General features: G+C 45.2%; 1 protein-coding gene across 2 annotated transcripts in view; it reads right to left on the reverse strand.

Annotated features, from left to right (window-relative positions):
• The window catches only part of LOC138299634 (butyrophilin subfamily 1 member A1-like), a 225531-nt gene that overhangs the window by 75827 nt on the left and 128653 nt on the right, over positions 1–21051 (reverse strand). For both annotated transcript variants that reach the window (XM_069238080.1, XM_069238081.1), the window contains exon 7: positions 252–284. In XM_069238080.1, coding sequence (XP_069094181.1) covers positions 252–284 — 33 coding nt within the window. The remainder of the gene's footprint in view (positions 1–251; positions 285–21051) is intronic.

Consider the following 21051-nt stretch of genomic DNA (forward strand, 5'->3'; position numbering starts at 1 on the left):
AGAGTTGTCTGACAGAGTGGTTTGGAACCAAGGACCAGATTTCCTTGCTTTCATGTTACATTTTCTTGTTGGCTAAATAATTATGACCAGCCTATAATTTTTCATTTAAATTACCATTTTCTTTCCAAGCTATCACAGAGAAAAAAATGCGGAAAACTGCTGAGCTTGAAATTCCTATGCACACACATTTTCATTCATAAAAATGATTAATCAACAGCAACATGCAAACAAATATAAAATAAAGTATTTACCCATTTCTGTTCTTTTTTCCTCTTCAAGATTTTCTGCCCAGAAAAAAGAAGTATATTATAAAACATATTACAAAAAGAATCATTCTTTCGGAATTCAACAAGGACATACATGCTGCAGCAAAGAGAAGAAATATGCAATGACCGGCCTAATACAATATATCAGTTGTCTATACTACAGCAACATTTTGAAATAGGAGAGTCAATAGCAGTTAAAAAATATTAGTCTGCCCTCACAAATATGGAGGTAAAAAGGATGCACAGAATTTCAGACCATGGTACACATTACGAGCCAGTCGAACATAGGGGTGGAGATACAGGGTACCGGGAATTAACGAGCCTGGCTGTGTTCTTGTTGAGGATTATTGTATGTTTATATTTTTATGCATCATTAACAAAGTGCAAAATGCAGGTTTCGCACGCAATTACGCATGTACACACTGATATAATACTGCTGTGTTTATAACGAGTTCCTATGGTGTGCTGAAGTGCGTTTTCCAGACCCTTGTTAACTAGGCCTCAACGTAGGCCTAGAAGTCATGGAGGTCACCCTTGTTTGCTGCACCACCCTCTCCCCACCAACACGTCACTGTTTATTATTTCTGCAGCACGCAGTCAAGATGGACAATTTATTTTTTATTTCCACTCCCATTGTTCATGCTGTTCCCTGAATCTTCCCCAGCTCATTCACAAACTGCAGCTATTATTATTTTCTATCGGGAGAGCAGCACAATATACAAATTCATAGCAAGAAGCCATAAAACTCACCAAATTACAACAATATCATAATATTAAACATCATAATGACAAACTGCAATGTGCGTTATAAAGTGCATACAAGTTTTAAACTAGAGAAGGATCTTAATAATACAATTCATTGTAATAATGGGTCGTGGCCAGATGAGACCTCTGACATATGGAAATTGGCGGTGTCCTCTGTAGTCACACACTGCACGATAAAATATAATTAAAAAGGGGAAAGAAATTCGTTATTTGTGAAAACTTCCAAATTGCATCCTTCACTCTGCTCCTGGGGATAAGGAAGACTGTGTATGTATATAAGAGGGGCAGGAGATTGCCTCTCCTACACTGCTATCCACTGTTCCTGAAAAAAGTGCTAACCCAACAATGTAGCCTACAACACAATCAATAAGAGGATACTGGGGAACAACCCCCAAGAGATTAAACTGATAGCATCAGCGAGGCAAAAAGTTTCTTGCATTGACTGTCATTACCATATCATGCTCAAAGATAAAAAAGTGGGGTTTCCCGCACGGTAAGTGTAATGATGTCAAAATGTTTCCCTACATGGGCTGGGTGGGAGAGTGGTTTGGGCCATCATCAACTCCCCCCACCTTCCGGCATAACTATACACCGAATAGTTGTATGCGCCATCAATGTATTGTTACAAAGTATATCCGAAATGGACAAGCTTAAAATTAAAGGTGATAATCAAAGTTCCATAACGTATTTATAGTTTTTATGGATTCCGTGACTGTCCAGTAGCAACTTATATAAGAACTCCTCCCTGTTTCATTTTGTTCCAACACCAGGAGATCGAGTCTGCCCTGGTGGCACTGTCCTACTAGGGTGGGGAGAGGTCGCCAATGATGAAGCATGACACGACAAGTGTGTGAAGATTCTTCTCCCAAAAGGATTTTCCTTTCCCTCATGTGACCTGCAAGGACTGCAAAAAATGCCTCATGTTGAGAATACCCACATAAAGTAAGTGATGCAGGCCTAGTAAGTTTGGTTGCTACCGTACCCTTTTGTGGTTATACATTTAGTGGTGGGAGGACGTACAGTGGCTATTTCCTCCCTCTCACAAGTTGTGGTTTTGTTATTTAGTGTATGTTCATTGAGAAAGGTTCTGTAATTGTTTTCTCATTCACTGAGAAGTTGCTGTGCGATTCGTTGGTCAGTCGAATAGTTGCAGTTGGATTGGTAAGATGTCACTACAGTCACATTGTCATTGGTTGGTTGCTGTCAAAGCCGCACTGTCATTGGTTGGTCTTTGGCATAGCTGTGCTAGGACTAATTACTGCTCGCAAGTTTGTTTTGTGGGGATTTTGCATAATTTTGAGTGAGAATAAGGGGTGCTGTGTTCAATACCCCTGAAGCTCTTAGCGTACCTGCTACAGTGGAACAGGAGATACCTACAGAAGAACCAGTTACCTACCTTCAGTAAAGCATTATAAGGTAGAGACTGTATCTAGCAGCAGATTAATTACCTTAGAATTCTCAAGGTGTCAGACTGGACCCGGAAAATTTTTTGTAAGCAGGACCCCTGCATGTTTGTGTGTCGTACTTCAAATCTGCGTGGTGTTGCTGGAACCGTCCGCACCAGAAGTGACGTGCACAGTGCCTATATAGGTGCCACCTCAGCAACCTGTGGGTTTCTTTATGTGACTTTCTAAGCAAGGAGCCACAAAGCGAACTGGTTGGGGGGTGGGGGGGGGGGGGGGGGAGGGGTGCACACCGTGAAAGGTGGGGGTGGGAGGATGGGTGGGTTAGTAAGGAATCTGTGGCTAAAAGTCTCCTTCCCTTTTTTGGCTTCAACAAACCTCATGAAGAGGTGGTTGTGCACCCAAAACCTTTTTGTGCGGTAAAGGTAGAACAGCAATGCTCTTTTTGCGTCCAGTCAGAGGAGTCACTCCTCTTCCTTAGAGGGATGAGGCAGAGGAAAATGTAGGCAGGGTGAAGGATTGACCTACATGAAAGGGAGTGACTACTTTCAGAAGGAAGTAAGCTCTGGTGCGAAGGACCAGTTTATCCGGGAAGATGTTGAGGTAAGGAGGCTAAGAGAACAAAGTCTGTAGCTCTCTGATCATTCAGGCAAATGTGATGGCCACCAGAAATGCCATTCTGATTGTTAGGACAGTTTTGTAGTGGCTCAAAGGAAGTGCACATGAGAAAGGAGAGGACTAAATTTAGGCCCTACTGAGTCATGATAAAAGGGGAAGAAGGGAACATGTGCTGGAGATGTTTTAAAACCTTATGTACAATAAGGGATTTGAACAGGGACGGCGATCGGGCAACTGCACAAATGCAAAGGTGGCAGAAAGCTACTTTAAGGTGCCCAAAGCAGAGCCCTGAAACACAAGTACATGAGAAAGGGGAGCAGAAACGGGGGGTCAACCTGTTTTTCTGCGCACCATGAAACAAACTCGCCTTAATGTGAGGCGTAAACCGTCTTGATGGAGGGGTGTCTGGCTACCAAGATAACATTGTAGATGTTAGACGGAAGGGCGAAAGCTATCAACTATTGCCGCTCAATCTCCATTCCTGAAGTTTTGATAGGTTTGGTTGGAGAAACCTCCCTTGCTGCTGTGACAGAAGATCCTTCTTAAGTGGCAGCCTGATTGGAGGACTGATGGCTATGCTCAACAGCTGAGGATACTAAACTCTCTGAGCCCAGTCTGGAGCCACAAGGATGACTTGGGCCCAGTCGCTCCTGATCTTCTTGAGAACTACGGGCAGGAGAGGTATGGGCGGAAAGGCATACAGGAGGCCTGAGCTCCACTGGAGAAGAAAAGCATCTCAGATCGACAGGAGAGTTGGAAACTCCAGTGTGCAAAACCACTAATATTGCACCCTCTCGGCGGTGGCGAGCAGATCTAACCAAGGCTCTCTCCATTGCTGAAAGACACCTTGCACCACCTCCAGATGGAGATGCCTTTTATGATCCAATAGGTATTTTAGGCTGAATTGGTCCGCCCTTAGATTCAGAGAGCCCACCAGGTGTTGAACTACTGGATATGGCTTGCTCTTTCAGCCATAACCAGAAGCGCTGGGCCTCTGGACAAAGGGTCCACAACACCACCCAGCCCTGCTTGTTGCAGTACCACATCGCAGTAGTGTATTATCCTCCTCTTGATGGATGGTAGAAAGGCTTTCAATGCCAGGTGGATCATCAATAGATTGACGTTGAGTGCTGATTCTGCCAGAGGCCTCTGTTCTCTACATCCCCTGATTGCCGCCCATCCCAGGAGTGACACATTTGTCACTACTGCCAGAACCAGTTGGGGATGGGAGAGGGGTCTGCCCGTAACCCAATCACTGTTTGTTAACCACAACTGCAGATCTTTTGCAGTACCTAGATCTGGACCATGTCGGAGAAATTCCCCTGATGCTGCACCCACTGGAACTTCAGGTCCAATTGCAGAGTGCTCATATTCCATTGGGCATATATCACAAACAGGATGCAGGAGGCCATAAAGCCCACCAGCCTCAGAGCCAGTCTCACTGATACCCAGGATAGAAGCTATAACATTTGTATCATAGGCTGAATATCCTGGACTCATCATTCAGGAGGATAAGCCCGAAACTTCACCATGTTCCCTACAGCTCCAATGAAAGAGAGCAGGCCGCTCTGCCTTCCGCGCCACCTCCATCCCGTTTCCTTGCTGCTGTTTTTCCCGCCGCTCCGTCTCCTGCGGCCCCTCCCACCTCCCCCCTCCTTCTCACCCTTTCCTTGCTGCTGTTTTTCCCGCCGCTGCGTCCCCTGCAGCCCTCCCGCCTCCCCCTCCTTCTCACTGTTTCCTTGCTGCTGTTTTTCCCACCACGGAGTCCCCTGCGGCCCCTCCCACCTTCCCCCTCCTTCTCACCGTTTCCTTGCTGCTGTTTTTCCCGCTGCTGCGTTCCCTGCAGCCCCACCCCCCCAGCCCTCTCATTCGCCAGACCCTCCCGCCTCCCAGCTGCCACTCCCACCCTCCCCTCCTCTTATGGCAGCCGCGGCGCGGTAGCAGGAACCAACCTTTGACCATGCTTCTGCAGGCAGGTCGCTCCCCGCTCCACCTTCCGCGCCACCTCCATTCCGTTTCCTTGCTGCTGTTTTTCCCGCCGCTGCGTTCCCTGCGGCCCCTCCCGCCTCCCCCCTCCTTCTCACCGTTTCCTTGCTGCTGTTTTTCCCGCCGCTGCGTCCCCTCCCGCCTCCCCCCTCCTTCTCACCATTTCCTTGCTGCTGTTTTTCCCGCCGCTGCGTCCCCTGCGTCCCCTCCCGTCTCCCCCCTCCTTCTCACCGTTTCCTTGCAGCTGTTTTTCCCGCCGCTGCGTCCCCTGCGGCCCCTCCCGCCTCCCCCTCCTTCTCACCGTTTCCTTGCTGCTGTTTTTCCCACCGCTGCATCCCCTGCGGCCCCACCCCCCAGCACTCTCATTCGCCAGGCCCTCCCGCCTCCCAGCTGCCACTCCCACCCTCCCCTCCTCTTATGGCAGGCACGCCGCTGGTGCGCCAAAGGCAAGCCAGTCTGTGTCTGGACTGCGCCCGGCACCAGAACCCCTGGCCCCGGCAACAGCCACCCCGTCAGCATTCGCTATAACACTGACACCCTCCGCGCACTCAACACCAGCCGAGACACCACCTGCTTCCAGGCCTCTCCAAGGAGCACACATGGACCATTCTCCTGCCACAACTGCAGCTTCACCTGCAACAGAGCCCACAAACCTCCTAGGATCAAGACCAACCACCTCCGTTGCATACTCCTCAACACCCGCTCAGCACGCAAGCACGCCATCGAAGTCTGGCACCTGCTCGACTCCACCTCCCCGGATTTGGCCTTTCGAACCGAAACTTGGTGGAACGACTCCTCAGCACCCGACATCGCCATAGCCATCCTGAACTGATACAAAGTCGCTCGCCGAGACCGCACCAACAGAACCGGAGGAGGCATAGCCATCGTACACAAAGCCACCCTCGAAGTCAAAACCACCCTGGACGACTCCTTCAGCGCCGCCGAACTCCTTCACTTCCAAGTCTGCACCGACCCCAACACCACGCTCAGAGGAACACTCATCTATAGACCCCCAGGACCCAGGGCACCTTTCAGCAACGCCATCGCCGACCTGGCCAGCACCCACGCACTCGCCTCCACGGTCTACATCCTCCTCGGGGACCTAAACTTTCACCTCGAAAACAACAATGACACCATCTCTATCACCCTGACCGAAAACCTCGCCAACCTCGGCTTCACACAGCTCGTCAACACACCCACCCACACAGCCAGTCACACCCTTGATCCCATCTTCTCCACAAGCAACCACGTCACCTTTAACCATACTACCGAACTCTACTGGACCGACCACCACTGCATCCACTTCACCTTCAAGAAACAGACAGAACACCACCTCACCGAACAACCACCACGCCGCCGATGGGGCAAAGTCACTGAATTTCAACTAACCAACGCCCTAGCCCAGAAACCGCCCGTCAACCCCACCGACCCTGACATGGCAGCACACAACCTCAAGCTATGGATCAACGACTGCGCCGACCGCCTTGCTCCACTCAGAAAACCCTCCAACAATCACATCAACAAAAAAGCCACCTGGTTCACAGACGACCTCCAAGCCTCCAAACGCCACTGCCGAAAACTCAAGCAAATATGGCTACTCGAACGCACTCCAGACAACCACACGGCACTCAAGGATGCCACACGCAAACACCACCAACTCATCAGGCTAGCAAAAAGATCCTCCTTCAAAACCTGCCTAGAAAACAACACCCACGACTGCAAAGAACTTTTCAGCATTATAAAAGAACTCTCCAACCCAAATGCCACTGTCAACGACATCACCCCCTCCCAAGAACTATGCGACGCCCTAGCAACCGTCTTCTACCAAAAAATCACGGACATCCACGACAGCTTCAACTCCCCTCACACTCCGGATGCTCCTACCCCACCCACCACGAACTCCACCCGCTCCAGCCGACTGACCTCCTGGACCAACATCAGCGACAACGAAACCCGCAAGACCATGAACTCCATCCACTCCGGATCACCATCAGACACCTGCCCACACCACATCTTCAACAAAGCAGACACAGCTATCGCACCACACCTACGGAAAACCATAAACATATCTTTCGAAACTGCAAGATCCCCGGAAAGCTGTAAACACGCCTAAATCAACGCTCTTCTCAAAAAACCAAAGGCGGACCCCAAGGACCTGAAAAACCTCCGGCCCATCTCTCTGCTCCCTTTCCCGGCGAAGGTAATCGAGAAAATCGTCAACACTCAGCTCACTCGGTATTTCGAAGACAACAACAGCCTCAACCCCTCCCACTCCGGCTTCAGACGCAACCACAGCACCGAAACCGCCCTCCTCGCCGCCACATCATCAGAAGCCACCTCGACAATGGAGAAACATCAGCCCTCATCCTCCTTGACCTATCAGCCACCTTATGACACCGTCTGTCACCACACCCTAAAATCCCGCCTCCACGCAGCAGGAATCCAGGACCAGGCCCTCGAATGGACCGCATCCTTCCTCGCCGGCAGAACCCAAAGAGTCCGCCGCCCCCGTACCAATCCAAAGCCTTCAACATCATCTGCGGCGTACCCCGGGGCTCATCCCTCAGCCCGACGCTGTTCAACATCTACATTGCCCCCCTCATACAAGTGGCCCGTCAGCACAACCTCAACATCATCTCCTACACCGATGACACCCAACTCATCCTCTCCCTCAACAAAGACCTGCACACCGCCAAAACCAACCTCCACGAGGGACAAAAAGCCATCAGCGACTGGATGAGAGACAGCCGGCTAAAACTGAACTCGGACAAAACAGAGGTCCTCATCCTTGGGCACACCCCCTCTGCCTGGGACAACTCATGGTGGCCGTCCACGCTGGGTCCCCCACCAACACCCACCGACAGCGCACGAAACCTCAGCTTCACCCTCGACTCCTCACTCTCCATATCAAAGCAGGTCAGCGCCATCTCCTCCTCCTGCTACAACACCCTCTGCATACTTCGCAGAGTTTACAAATGGATACCAACAGAAACAAGAAAAACAGTAACCCAGGCCCTCATCAGCAGCAGACTCAACTACGGCAACGCCCTCTACACCGGTATCCCATCCAAACTCCTCCAACGCCTCCAAAACGCCTCTACCCGACTCATCCTCAACATCCCTCACTGCTGCCACATCACCCCCCACCTAAGAGACCTTCACTGGCTCCCCGTCAACAAGAGGATCACCTTCAAGCTCCTCACCCACGCACACAAGGCACTCCACAACACCGGACCATCATACCTGAACAACAGACTCAGCTTCTACACCCCCACCTGGCATCTCCGCTCTGCTAACCTCGCCTCCATCCCCCGCATCGGACGCAAATCTTCCGACGGCAGATCATTCTCGTACCTCGCCGCCAAGACCTGGAACACCCTCCTGCCGGATCTACGACAGACCCAGGACCTTCTTTCCTTCAGAAAACTCCTCAAGACTTGGCTCTTCTAGCAGTAGCAGCATCCCCCCCACACCCCCCCCAGCGCCATGAAACCCTCACGGGTATGTAGCGCGCTTTACAAATTGATTGACTGATTGATCTGACAGGGAGTCAGGTGTGACTTTTGCATGTTGATAGTGAACCCCTCACGAGTGTAGGAGGTTCGTCATATTTCTTGAGGTGGGAGACAACCGACTGGGGTGAGCCAGCCTTCAACAGCCAGTCGTTGAGATAGGAAAAGACAGACATTCCTGATCTCCGCAGATGCACTGCAACAGCCGCCATCACCTTGGTGAATGCCCAAAGGGTGCTGGTATGGCCAAAAGGGAGGACAGCAAACTGAAGGTGCTCATGGCCTACTGTGAACGGCAGGTAATGCCTGTGGGCGGGCAGACGGGAATGTGGAAGTCCTCCAAGTCCAACGCTACCATCCAGATTCCTAGTTGAGGGCAGACATCTTTAGCAAGCATAAGCATTTTGAATTTCTCCTTTTTCAGGAAGAAATTGAAAGGATGCAGTTCTAAGGTAGGAGGAAGGCCTCTGTTCTTCTTGGGCACCAGAAAGTAACAGAAATAACAACCACACACTACTTTTGGCATCAACACCCCATCTATGTCACCCTTGGTGAAGGGATACGCCACTTCCTGGTGTTTTAAGGGGAGGTGGTCCTCGGTCAGTCTGTTGCAAGTGGATGGCATAGGTGGAGGGGTAGTCACAAAGGGAGGAGAGTAGTATTTTTTAAAATTCTGGAGAACACAGTGATCTGATGTTATCAATCTCCAGTGGTGCAGGTGATGGCGTATCCTGACTCCCATTTGTTGCCCATGATGGCCGGAGGGCAAGCTAAAGAGAATTAGAGGCTAGGGGGATAGGGGTCACGGTGAACTGGCCTGATCTCTGGCTGCCCAACCAAAGGGGTCTGTGGGTACTGTGTCCTCAGCCACACAGCGGCTGGGGAACTTGAGCACTGTGGACGTTGGGCTGGTAAGGACACAACTGATAACCCCTTCATTTGCTATGAAAGGAGTGAAAGGCAGACTGTTGTTGACAGGGCCATGGAAAGGCCCAAGGACCTGGCCGTAGCTCTGCTGTTCTTGAAGCACACCAGTGCTGAGTCCGCCTTTTCTTCAAAGAGACAAGAGCCGCCCATGGGCATATTCATGTGCGGAGCTTAGATATCCCCTGAAAAGCCAGTTGTCCTCAGCCAGGCGTGGTGCCATAAGTCCAGGGCAAAGAGACTGCTCTGCCTAGCGAGTCAGTCATATCTAGCCGATATCGATTTGTGAACTTAGCTGCATCTCTCCGATCAGCCATGTCTTAGGAGAATATGTTCCGGACCTTCTCTGGGACCATGGGCAGCACCTATGCAACCCAATCCCAAAAGGAATGGGAATAATGGCCAAAAGGCGGGCAGTGTTCACAGACCGCATTGCAGGCTGGCAAAGAAAATGTTTTCTTACCCAAGGTGCCCAGCCTTTTGGATTCTCTATACAGTCGGTGGTATGTAATATGCCAGGAAGTGGAGGGCTGGATGACCAAGCTCTCTGGGGCGGGGTGTTGAGTGAGGAAAAAGGGGTCCCCTTAGGCAGGGCAATAGTGGTGGGCAATTGTCCTGTTAACAGGCGCCCCTGTGCAGGGCTTTGACCAGGCCCAAGCAATATTTCCATGAGGCTTCATTAAATGGGAGAAGTGGTTCTGAAGTCATGACTCTCGGTTGAAGCACCGCTGTCAAGACATTAGACTTGACAGCCATGGAGGGCAGGGTAAGATCCAGGACCTCGGTTGCCCTGCTCACCACCACGGAAATGATGCACCCTCCTCCGTAGCCATGGTAGAAGGAGATATTAAGCCAGTATCTGGGAAGGTGTCTAGTCCTCTGGCATCCAACAAATTCTCACACATGTCCCTACCAGGGTCTAGGGGCTGGTATTCGTCAGGTTCCAGTGGCCTCCTAATATTCCCCAAGTCCTCTCCCATAGGAATAGGGCTCAGGTCCTGGCCTGGAGGGAATGACTCCAGTCAGGCACAGTCTCTCCGGCTCAGTGTCGGAGTCAGGAATAGAAATGAGAAAGGCACAGCTGGACTGCGCCATGAGTGTCAAACAGGGGGACTCGTGTCAGGGAAGGACGAGGTGGCTTGACCAGCCGTGGTCCAGAACCATCTGTGGACCCAACTGGGGCCGACTGGTGTGAGGTTACCTAGACCTTACATGGTTTTGAGGGAATGGGAATGGATGGGTACAGAGAAGAAGGGAAAGGAAATGACTAAGGTGAAGGGTTCATTTAGGCAATGGCTGGAAGGCAAGTGGGATCATCAGGAGAAATGCTGGAGGGAGGATATGATAGAGGGAGTGAGAGTTGTTCCTGCAATATAGAGACAAAGACAACAACATAAAATCTGATGAGGGAGGCACAGAGTAAGAAAACTGAGAGCAAGATTCAATTGAGGAGGATCATTTTTTAATGGCCTTCTAAATTCCAGACCTCCTCCGTATACTGGTGGAATCCAGAGATTGGGGCAAGGTTCCGTAGTACCTGATACGGGTGCAGGGGGCGATGGTACAAGTGTACAAACACATGGATTGACTATCAGAGACACTACTGTTTCTCTAGTTTCAAATGGCATGCATATTAGTACTATCCCTATGCTATTTCCCAAAAGGAGAGATACTCATTTTGGGGTTCTGAAGACTGAATTTGGAGAAATTTGGCAGGGAGCAATTGACATAAATCATACTAATCATACAATGTGGCTGAAATGAGGTACTTAATCAGAGAATCAGCAAGGTATGAGAACCAAGCACATGATAAGCTTGAATAATTGGCTGATGAATGTGAGGTTCACATCAGTAGAATGAGAAATGTACATAGAAATAACAAATTAGATTTGACAACTGTTGAAATAAAAGAGCAGAGTTCAATAACCTTATGAGCCAACATTCAAAATATCTAGTTGAGATAGGGATTTAAAAAGTAGAGAGAAAGGTAGAAGAAGGTTACTACTAAAAGGAAGGCTTTGGAGGCAGGAAGGAAAGCAAAGGGGTCCTTTTGAGGCATTTTCAGAATTTCCCCTGAGAGAACTACATGGAGGGAAGATTGTGCCTTGGACAAGACATGATATTATGTTTTTATGAAAAATGTTCCAAAATTGAGAGGAACCTGAAAAACTGGACAGGAGGTTCATAGATTGATGATTCTGATAATGCTTTGGACTGATTTGGATGTGCTATTTCAGATTGTTGTTCCCACAAGTGATTTATGGTCCGAGTGTAAGGTTGGTGTTGTTTGGCTGACTGAGGAACCAAGTAGGGTTGCTCCTAATAATGCTACATCTGAGACGGTTGCAGACAAGTTCAGAACAATGATAGGACACTTGAAAAAAGAGGGTGCTGAGAGAAGGAAATTAACTTGTCAAAGATTTTAAGGTCTACACATGAACAGAAGTCCGTGCATGCCTATTATGAAAGGCTTATTCAGATTCTTAAGAAGTACATTGTAGCTGAATATCCAGATAAAGAGGGTGCCAGTGGTTTTGTTTCTGCTTTTTATGGGTTTGCGTCCTGAGCTTAGTTCTTATATACAATAGAGTGTGATGTGCTGGTAGACTAACAGTATTAATGAGATCCTGAAGTATGCCAAGAACAGCAGTGATTGTTTTTATGCAAAGCAGAAAATGTTCAAGGAGTCGCTTACGGTTGCCCCGAGAAGCAGCTTCAGAGAAGTTGCAAGCACCATCTGATTTGGGTTTCATGTCACCTGACAATTCTCGAATGAATGTGATGCAAAGTGTGAGAATAGGAGACGCGATAGTGCAGACAAAAGAACGTTGAAGAAGGGTTGTGAATTTTTTTTAGAATGGATGCAAATGTTGATGTGCTAAAGAAGAGCACTGCTTGTCACTGTGCAGTAGAATTGGCTATTGGAAACGGGAATGTTGACAGTATTCAGATTGATTTTGTTGCCCAGATGCACCCGAATGTGAATCAGGTGGAAGCACTGTCTGTGGCCCAAGCCCAACCTGCTTCTGTACAGAATGAAGAAAATCAAGGGCAGTTTCGAATGAATATGCCTACCACCCTAGTGTTGCAGCAAAACAAGAGAAACCACAAGTCGACCATACCAGCAGAATTCATTGATTTTGAATATTGATTTCCTTCAGTTTTGTTAAGTAATAATTCCCAGTGATAGTGCAGGGGCGGGAGGGTGACTGCTTACTTGGGGCAGTCCTGGACGTAGATCAAAGTGGGCCATACATTGATGGTGAAGTCGATAGCCACCCGTGCCTTACTTGATAGGTACAAGAGCTACCCATTCTACAGTTGGTTCTTTGGAGGTTCCAAACCTACCCCTCTCAGGAACAGAAGTCTATGTTGTAGCCATTAGCAATAAGCAGGTTGTTAACCAAGGCAGCAGATGTCCTTGTTAAAATAAGATCAATATTCATCAGTTGAGTATTTGAGTTCTGTCAATTTGTTGAGTAGAGACTTGTTTTACAAGATGAACTGCATGATCGATTAGTTGTGCACAGGATGGTGTTGCAATTGAGACACAAGATGAAGATTCAGTGTTTCAAATTAAGTTACATGGTTCAAGAGTTTAGTTGTTTTCTAGTCCTTACTAACGATGACCTACTTCTCAATTTAAGACATACTGTCAAAGAAGAGGAATAGAATTTCAATGGAAAAGAGACAGGACTGATAAAAAGTGCAAAGCCTGTCAGGATAAATGTGAAATCAAATGTAGTTTTCCCTAAAACTGAATACAAACTTTCAAGAGGCAGAAGAAGGAATGAAACCGGTCACTGAGAAGGGAATGATTTCTGCAGGATGTGGTTGGTGGTCCTTGCAATTCTCTTGGAATGGGCATTAAAAAAAGCAAGTGGTGAACCAGGCAGGAAAATAAATAAAATAGTGATTCTATGTCCTGCAAATCCTGCAGTACTTTTGTTCCAGATTCTAACAGATGCAGAATGGTACACACTCAATGACTAATGCCAAGTGTTCTTCTCCATTCCTCTACAGAGGGCAGCAAGTATATTTTTATATTACAGTTCCACAGAAAAATTCTTGTTTGGTGTCTAATCCCACAGTGGCATACCTAAAGTCCTTCAATTTTCAGTCGGATCTTAAAGAATGATTTGAAAAGTTAGCAGTTTTCCTGTAATTCAGTCATGGTACAAAAACAGATGGCCTGATGGTGGCATCTAAGACAAAAGAAGATTGTAAACTTGACACATTTGTACTATTGAATCATTATGCTGACAATGGTCATAAGGTTTCCCGAACAAAGATGTAATACTGTAAAAAAGAAGTGATTTATCTTGCTCATCACATTGAAAAAAAATGCATGGAAAGTCTCAAAAGAACTTGTTTCTGCAATTCTACAAAGGGATCCTCCCACCATCCAGAAGGAAGTGAGGATGTTTCTGGGAATTGTTGGCTACTGTAGTCAGTGTTTTCTAAAATTTTCCTTGATTGCAAATCCTTTAGTAAGGCTAATAGTGAGGTAGCTTAGGGTCTAAAACCACAAGAATCATGCAAATGTCATACTAATATGGTACCTGGCACAGTGTTAGGTATTCATATAAACAGTGATTTTTGATATAGACCCCAAAAATCTGTAACCCCCGCACCCCCCATTTTATGCGTGTGTGTATCATAATACAAAATGGCTACCGCCAGGGACAGTAAATTAATATAAATGCATTATTAGTCTTCCAGCACATAATTGCAACAATTTTTTAGCCAATGATTTAAAAACTGTTGCAATTTAATTGACTCATAGTACACTATAAGTATGTAGATATATGGTAGATATACAGGGTGTTCCACATAACTTGTTCACCCCGCTTAACTTCTGAACGGTTAAGATAGAAATTTCAAACAAAAATGACTTCATCAAAAAGGTCTAGGTTAGGTTGTTACTATTTTAGGGGCACTTGGGCCACATATACAGGGTGTACCAAACGTCTATTACAAAATTTCAATTGACACCCTGCATATTTTTGCTATTTTTTGTTAGAATATAAAAACATATGTTGTAACAGTTAAACATTAAAACACTTTTTATTGAAAAATAAAGAAGATACAAATTATATTGTTATTAATGCGTTTTGTTAGTCAACAGTTTTTTTTTAAAGTTACAATTTTGTCAGTCATCTAAAACAAGTCCTGCTGACATCATTGTCCATCACAAATTCAAAGACTAGTACATGGAAGAGACAATTGTTTACATTTACAATCATGGGTACACAATGTTTTTCATTGCAGTATTTTGAAGCATCAGGCAAAAGTGACCACAGAGGTTCGTATCCAGAATCTTCCCTCTGCCATCCCCCCTGAGCTAGATCAGATATATAGGGATACACATTCCACCACTGAGACCACACACAACCTGCTTGGAAAATAGCTCTCTTGCTGTGCTGTAAAAGAGCAATTAAGTTTAGAGAGCGATTAAGTTTGGTCAGCGCCATTCTTCAACACTCGTTACCAGAATCTGTTTTAATGTTCTTATTGTATAATCTAATAATTACAAATTGCTGAAGCTGACAAACTGTTATTGGAAATATCTGGTGGGCAATGAGAGCGCTCAATAAATGTTTCCATGACAGCCTGAAAATGTTGCCACATTTCCCAACCTGTTTTCTTGCCATGACCTACAAATACAGATACAGTGTCGCAACCGGTAAATACATGGAAAATTAAAATACCATCACAAACACTTTTGCCAAGTTTATTAGCATACTCATGGATAGGCATAGCCTTTGATGCTTCCCAGTACCAAAAACCAATCCACAAATTTGAAAGATTTAAGCTGCTAAATGCATAAACAGCAATAACTGCTAAATCTGAATCAACAGTATGTATAGTTATAGACTTCTGGCCACCTTCACTAGCATGTTATGCATGTAATTGTATTCTGGTATCAGCTTCTTCTTGATAACATGGCCTGAGTTCAGATACATTTAGAATTTTGGGAATATTCACCACGTTATTATCCTTTGTCAGTACTACAATTTAACCCTCCAAGAATTGGAACAAATCATTTTTATTATCTTCATTTTGTAGTAAAGTCACCCAGTTTTTTTGCTATCTTTGTGGAACCTTTTTCACAATAGCTCGGACCAAAACCTCACCTATTTCTTACTTTCTTTTTCAGAGACCTCTCTATGTAACGGTCAAATACTATATCTACTAATTACGATTTGTTAAGTATGTTCATTACATAAGGCTGGATTATATAGGTGCTGTAGTCTTGAAAACTGAGTACATTGTCGGGTTTTAAGAAAGGGATTATTGCTCATCTATCCATAATAACACAACTTGCAGTGTCTGGAATGCTATTCATGTTGTCTATAGCACCATTAAACTTTTCCAAACAAGAGATGGTGTCAGACTTTATCCCTTTTCTTAGTAATCCTCCCTCAAATTGATGGGGAATAATCAAGATTCTCATGGGTAAAAAATTCCTTTAAATCTCCTTCTCCATTCTGGCAAACAATATACAAACTGGTGAGAAGTGAGCAGTCACTTTTTAAGATGGATACTTTGTGGTTCACTGAGTTTTGGACTACCTTATTAAATAAACATAGCTTCTTTCTAGGAATAGGTCCAAAATAGATTTTCTTCACAGCGTAGCAGGCGTTATTGAACAAATATTCCATATGGAATTCACCCCATGTCGTCAGCAATGCACACACATTTATTTGCATTATCACTCATGATTCAGCTGGTTGCAATATTCATAAGATTTTCGCCAATACCACAGGCATAAGGATTTCTGTTATCATGCGAAAACACTTGTGTAAGTTCCTCAACATCATTTAAAAATTGAGTGTTGCAAGAGACGTTGTCTTCATGGTGAACACAGTTATTTTTGTTTTCATTGAATTCCATTTATTCATCGAATTGTCCCAGTCAGTTGGCATTTAAAGGCCCAGACACAATCCATTTTCTCAATGCACTCGGATTATCAAGAATACCAACTGCCCCGTTGTCTGATTTTAGATCCCTGTTACACTGCTCATGCATCTGATCATGCAGAAATAAGTTCTACCTACTTTTACAAGCAACAATATATCCGTTTGAAAGTTCTTCATATACATCTGGGATTCTTGTTTTCAGCTCAACAAGCTTTTTAAAGAACACTGGCATCAACCTGGCATAGTTGGTGTGGTCCATAGCAAACATCCAAGGACAGATCATTTGCAGGACTAAAATAAACGTCTCAAAATGTGCTGATTGGATGGTATCAAGAAATTGGAATAGCAGTAATTCAAGTTGAAGTGTAATATAACAATATTTGAAATGAACAGACTCTGTTACTCTTCGGGTAATCCATTCTTTCATGGATATTTGCCCATCAGTGGATACATCATAAGTCTTCTTCAAAAGTATACACAGTGATGCAACACTAACTTTGTGTATGTATTGGGACCGTTTTACATGAGACTCTTTTAGATACTGTCCAACTTTACCCTCACTGGTAACATTAGTTTCAACTAAAATATTGGCCCAGCCACTACCATCAAGCTAATCTCCTAAAACTTCAAGGAACGACATTTCAATATGTAATGCTCCCACCATGACTACCATTTTGTCTTCCACGTACAATTCTGGAAGTAACCACTGTAATTGTTTAGCTGTTGCATGGACTGCTTGATCACGTCACCACAGGAGTCTGATTAGGATTAATTGTGGCCAGAGAACACTTTGCAGTGTCGTACAATAGAAGGAGAATTTATGGACTCATTTAGTAAAACTAGCAATACACTATGACGTTTTGTGACAGAACCACTCCTGTTGGAGTGGAAAGCAGCCCAACTCACGTGGCTTATATAGGTTACATTATGGAGATCAAGAGTTTGAATCATCTGCACCCATTTGTCTGACATAGGTTCATTATGAATAGGAGGAGGCTAGGAGGCATTGATATTACTTACAGGTACATTTGGCTGTTTATCATTGTACACAGTAACTGCAAATACCACTCTGGTAGGGATGAAGTACATTTCTTGGTCCACTCATTTTCTTCAATTTTTAAGAAGGATAATATACCTTGTTCATATGATTTTTTCTGTATCAGAGATATGGCTATCCCGTGGAATGTCTGAGTGGATGAAGATGACGAGGGATTGGATCAATACTGTCTATTGCAGCACAAGAGAAAGTAGAGAGTTGAAGGTCCGTTGGACACACAACCCTGCCATTGCAGAATTGCTTAAATTGTTTGTTAGTTAATGTTGCTAACACTTCTCAAACATGCTCATATGACATGAATACACCCAATTTGTTCAGTTTGTAAACAAATTCCTGTTTTTGAGCTTTAGCATGCACTAATAATCCAACAGAAAGAAGTCGTGGAGTTTCATTATCTTTTTTGTGGCGGATGTATCCTTTAAGATTTGCCTTCTTATACTTACTGGTAGGATACTGAACAAGCTATGAGTCTGACAAAGCTGCACTCATTATTTACTGTGCTGCATTTTGAAATGTTACAACGTTCCAAAATAATTCATATTAGATTTAGCATAGCAGCCCCTACAGACTTTTCTTGGCAAACTGTCCACTAAATCCATCAACTTCAAGTTCAAACATTTCTTTTCAAATAATAGCAGCTGCGTTGGTCAGGCAGACACCAGTCTGAAGGGCATTTTGTTTACAGATACTGAATATTTTTCGTATTAGACAAATATCTCTACCTTTTTGTTCAGCGGAAAGTTCTGGCATGAACACAAGAATCTTTTCTGTTAATTATGTGCGGTGTATAGATTTGTCCGCATTTCCTACACCTAAATTCTGCCATACGACAAACTACAAGTGATTTGATGTTAGATAAAGTACATACGGGCGATACTTCTGAATTCTGAAGTGTATCTTCAAGATAGTTTACAATTTCACCTAATACCATGCCACAGATTAATGTCAATTTGTTGTCTTCGCTTTTTTCTTTGTTCTGCATTTGCCAAAGCCGGTTATAAAAACGAACAAGACACTTTTTGTCATACTTCGCTTGCAACCATACCACTTAACTTGGCGGGTACTTTTTTGATTCACAATGCAACTGCAGCATCTCAAACTAGATTACTTAATTCAAGTGTACACACATTTATAAAATCTCTCCTTTCTCTTCATCACAGAAGAAACGCATATCTTTCAATTCACCAACTATAAATGAAGCATGCGTACACCCTGAAGTACTCTCCTGCAAACTGTCTTGAACTATTTTCGTTTTTTTTATAACTGTGCAAGTTTGGGTTTGTCAAATTTATTTCTACACGTTTTAAGGAATTTTCTAGTTTTCAATTAACCGTTGTTCAACTACATAATGATTTTTTAAACAATTGTGCCTTGATGATTGATGGAAGTCCTTTAATTTCTTCAAAAGCTAGGAGATCATCAAGCAAACTTTTGTACCCAATTCCTTTATCAGAACGTTTACTATTAGCTGGACGCACAAAGACTTCTCTTAAGCTTGCTAACACAATACACACAGATCCCAATCAATTCCAGTTCCAACATTTAGGCCCTCATTACAACCCTGGCGGTAAATTCTGCTTACCGCCGTGCCGACGGCCGCCAACATACCATGACCACGGTGGTATTCCGCTACGGGTATTATGAACCACACTGAGAAATCCGCCACTATACAGACACCCACACAAGTCTGCCACACCAAAGGTCAGTGATAAACTGGCGATAGCAAAACCCACACCGTCACGCCAACAGAAATACGCCCACAGTATCATGAATCACCGTGGCGGTCTTACAACTGCGGTAAAACCATTGGCGGGCTCAAAATACACACACATTTACAAAACACCACCACATTGGACACCTGTAACACATACACACACCACACCCACACAAACAGCTATAAAACACACACACACATTACCCACAAACCCTTTTAACGAACAAATTAGAACAAGCAGAGAGAGAAAAGCAAAGACCACACCTTCACCCAGAGGCACAGAACACCAACACACCATCCATGCACATCACATAATACATCACAACACAGCACCCCACACATCACCTCACTCATAAAACTCACACCACATCATGGCACCTCAAAGACACCCCAGGTTTTCTGAGGAGGAGCTAAGGGTCATGGTGGAGGAAATCATCCGGGTAGAGCTACAGCTATTTGGATCACATGTGCAGCAGACTTCCATTGCAAGGAAGATGGAGCTTTGGCAGAGAATCATCGACAGGGTCAACGCCGTACGACAGCATCCAAGAACCAGGGATGACATCAGGAAGAGGTGGAACTGTAGTGTAGCCATTTTTAATATAGCTTCATGCATGTTAGTTTTACATACTAGACCGCTGTACAATTTGCCCTAGATATATTTTATTCAGCATCGCACTGTAATTTTACAATAACCAGTTTTTACGGTCTTGATTTAATTTCTTCTATCACACTGTTTAGCTTAGTTCAGCACTGTGTGCTTGATCGCCCTGTGCTTCAGACAAGGCTACAGTCTGGTACATTGCCGGTAAACGTGGTAGAAGTTTAGTCTCCAGCATTCGTAGAAAATTCACATCCGTATGTAGGGACATTTTCTTAGAACATCTGCGTGTTAGTTATAAAAACACTTTCTAGTCCTAGTATACGTCAAGGGGGAGATTCCAGCCAGAGACCCACAACTGTATGCTAAATGCCCCGTTGCAGATGCTGATGTAGATTACAGGCCTTTGCTCAGGTATGAGGGTCACTGTCCTCCCGGGGGAACCTGAAAGGCAGGCTTAGAGCTTAAGATGCTGTGCTCGAAAATATAACTTAGAGAGAGAGTAACCTAGCGGCACAATGATAGCTTTATTCTTGTGCTTCACTCTCATTGTTACTATTTTAGTACTACTGTGTTGTATAGTTCTGGTTATTGCAGCTCACTCTTTGCTATCTAAAATGCAGTTGTTTTATTAAACCAATCTTTAAAACTTACACTGCCTCTACTGTCATTTATATATGAGACCGCACTGTGTATGAGAGAACTGGTTGTGACCTTAGTGACCATGACTTCCCTGGGAAGTATTGAGATGTCATGCGCTCGTCTGCCCAATTGTCTCTACCATTTGGGAGAGATAAGGCACTGCTAGTTAGCCGGAGCAAAACCCGGATTTAGAGTGACAAGTGTCCTTCACCGTGGGTCAGACTCAGTCCCCAACACTGTGAACGATCTTGGCGGTCAAAATCCAGTAGTCTCATGAGAATAATGAGAGCCTACGCGACAGAACGACCTACGGGGGAAGGTACATTCCGTGGTATCACAACACAAGATTGCTGTACGGAGGACTGGTGGTGGATCCCCACCTCCTCCCCCACAATTAACAACATGGGAGCAGCAAGTCTTGCCGATCATGCATCCTGAGGGCCTCGCAGGAGGAATGGACTCTGGTAAGTCAAATCTTTACTACTTTATCCCCCATACCCTACCTGCATGCCATCACAAACTCCTACCCCTAGCCTCACCCCATCACTCCAACCCCTCACATATACCCCACTAGCACAACCCACCCATCCCAATACCAAGCCCTGCATGCAACAACAATGCATGGATACCCATCACAGAC

This window comes from Pleurodeles waltl, chromosome 6 (assembly GCF_031143425.1).
Source record: "Pleurodeles waltl isolate 20211129_DDA chromosome 6, aPleWal1.hap1.20221129, whole genome shotgun sequence".
Lineage (NCBI taxonomy): Eukaryota > Metazoa > Chordata > Amphibia > Caudata > Salamandridae > Pleurodeles > Pleurodeles waltl.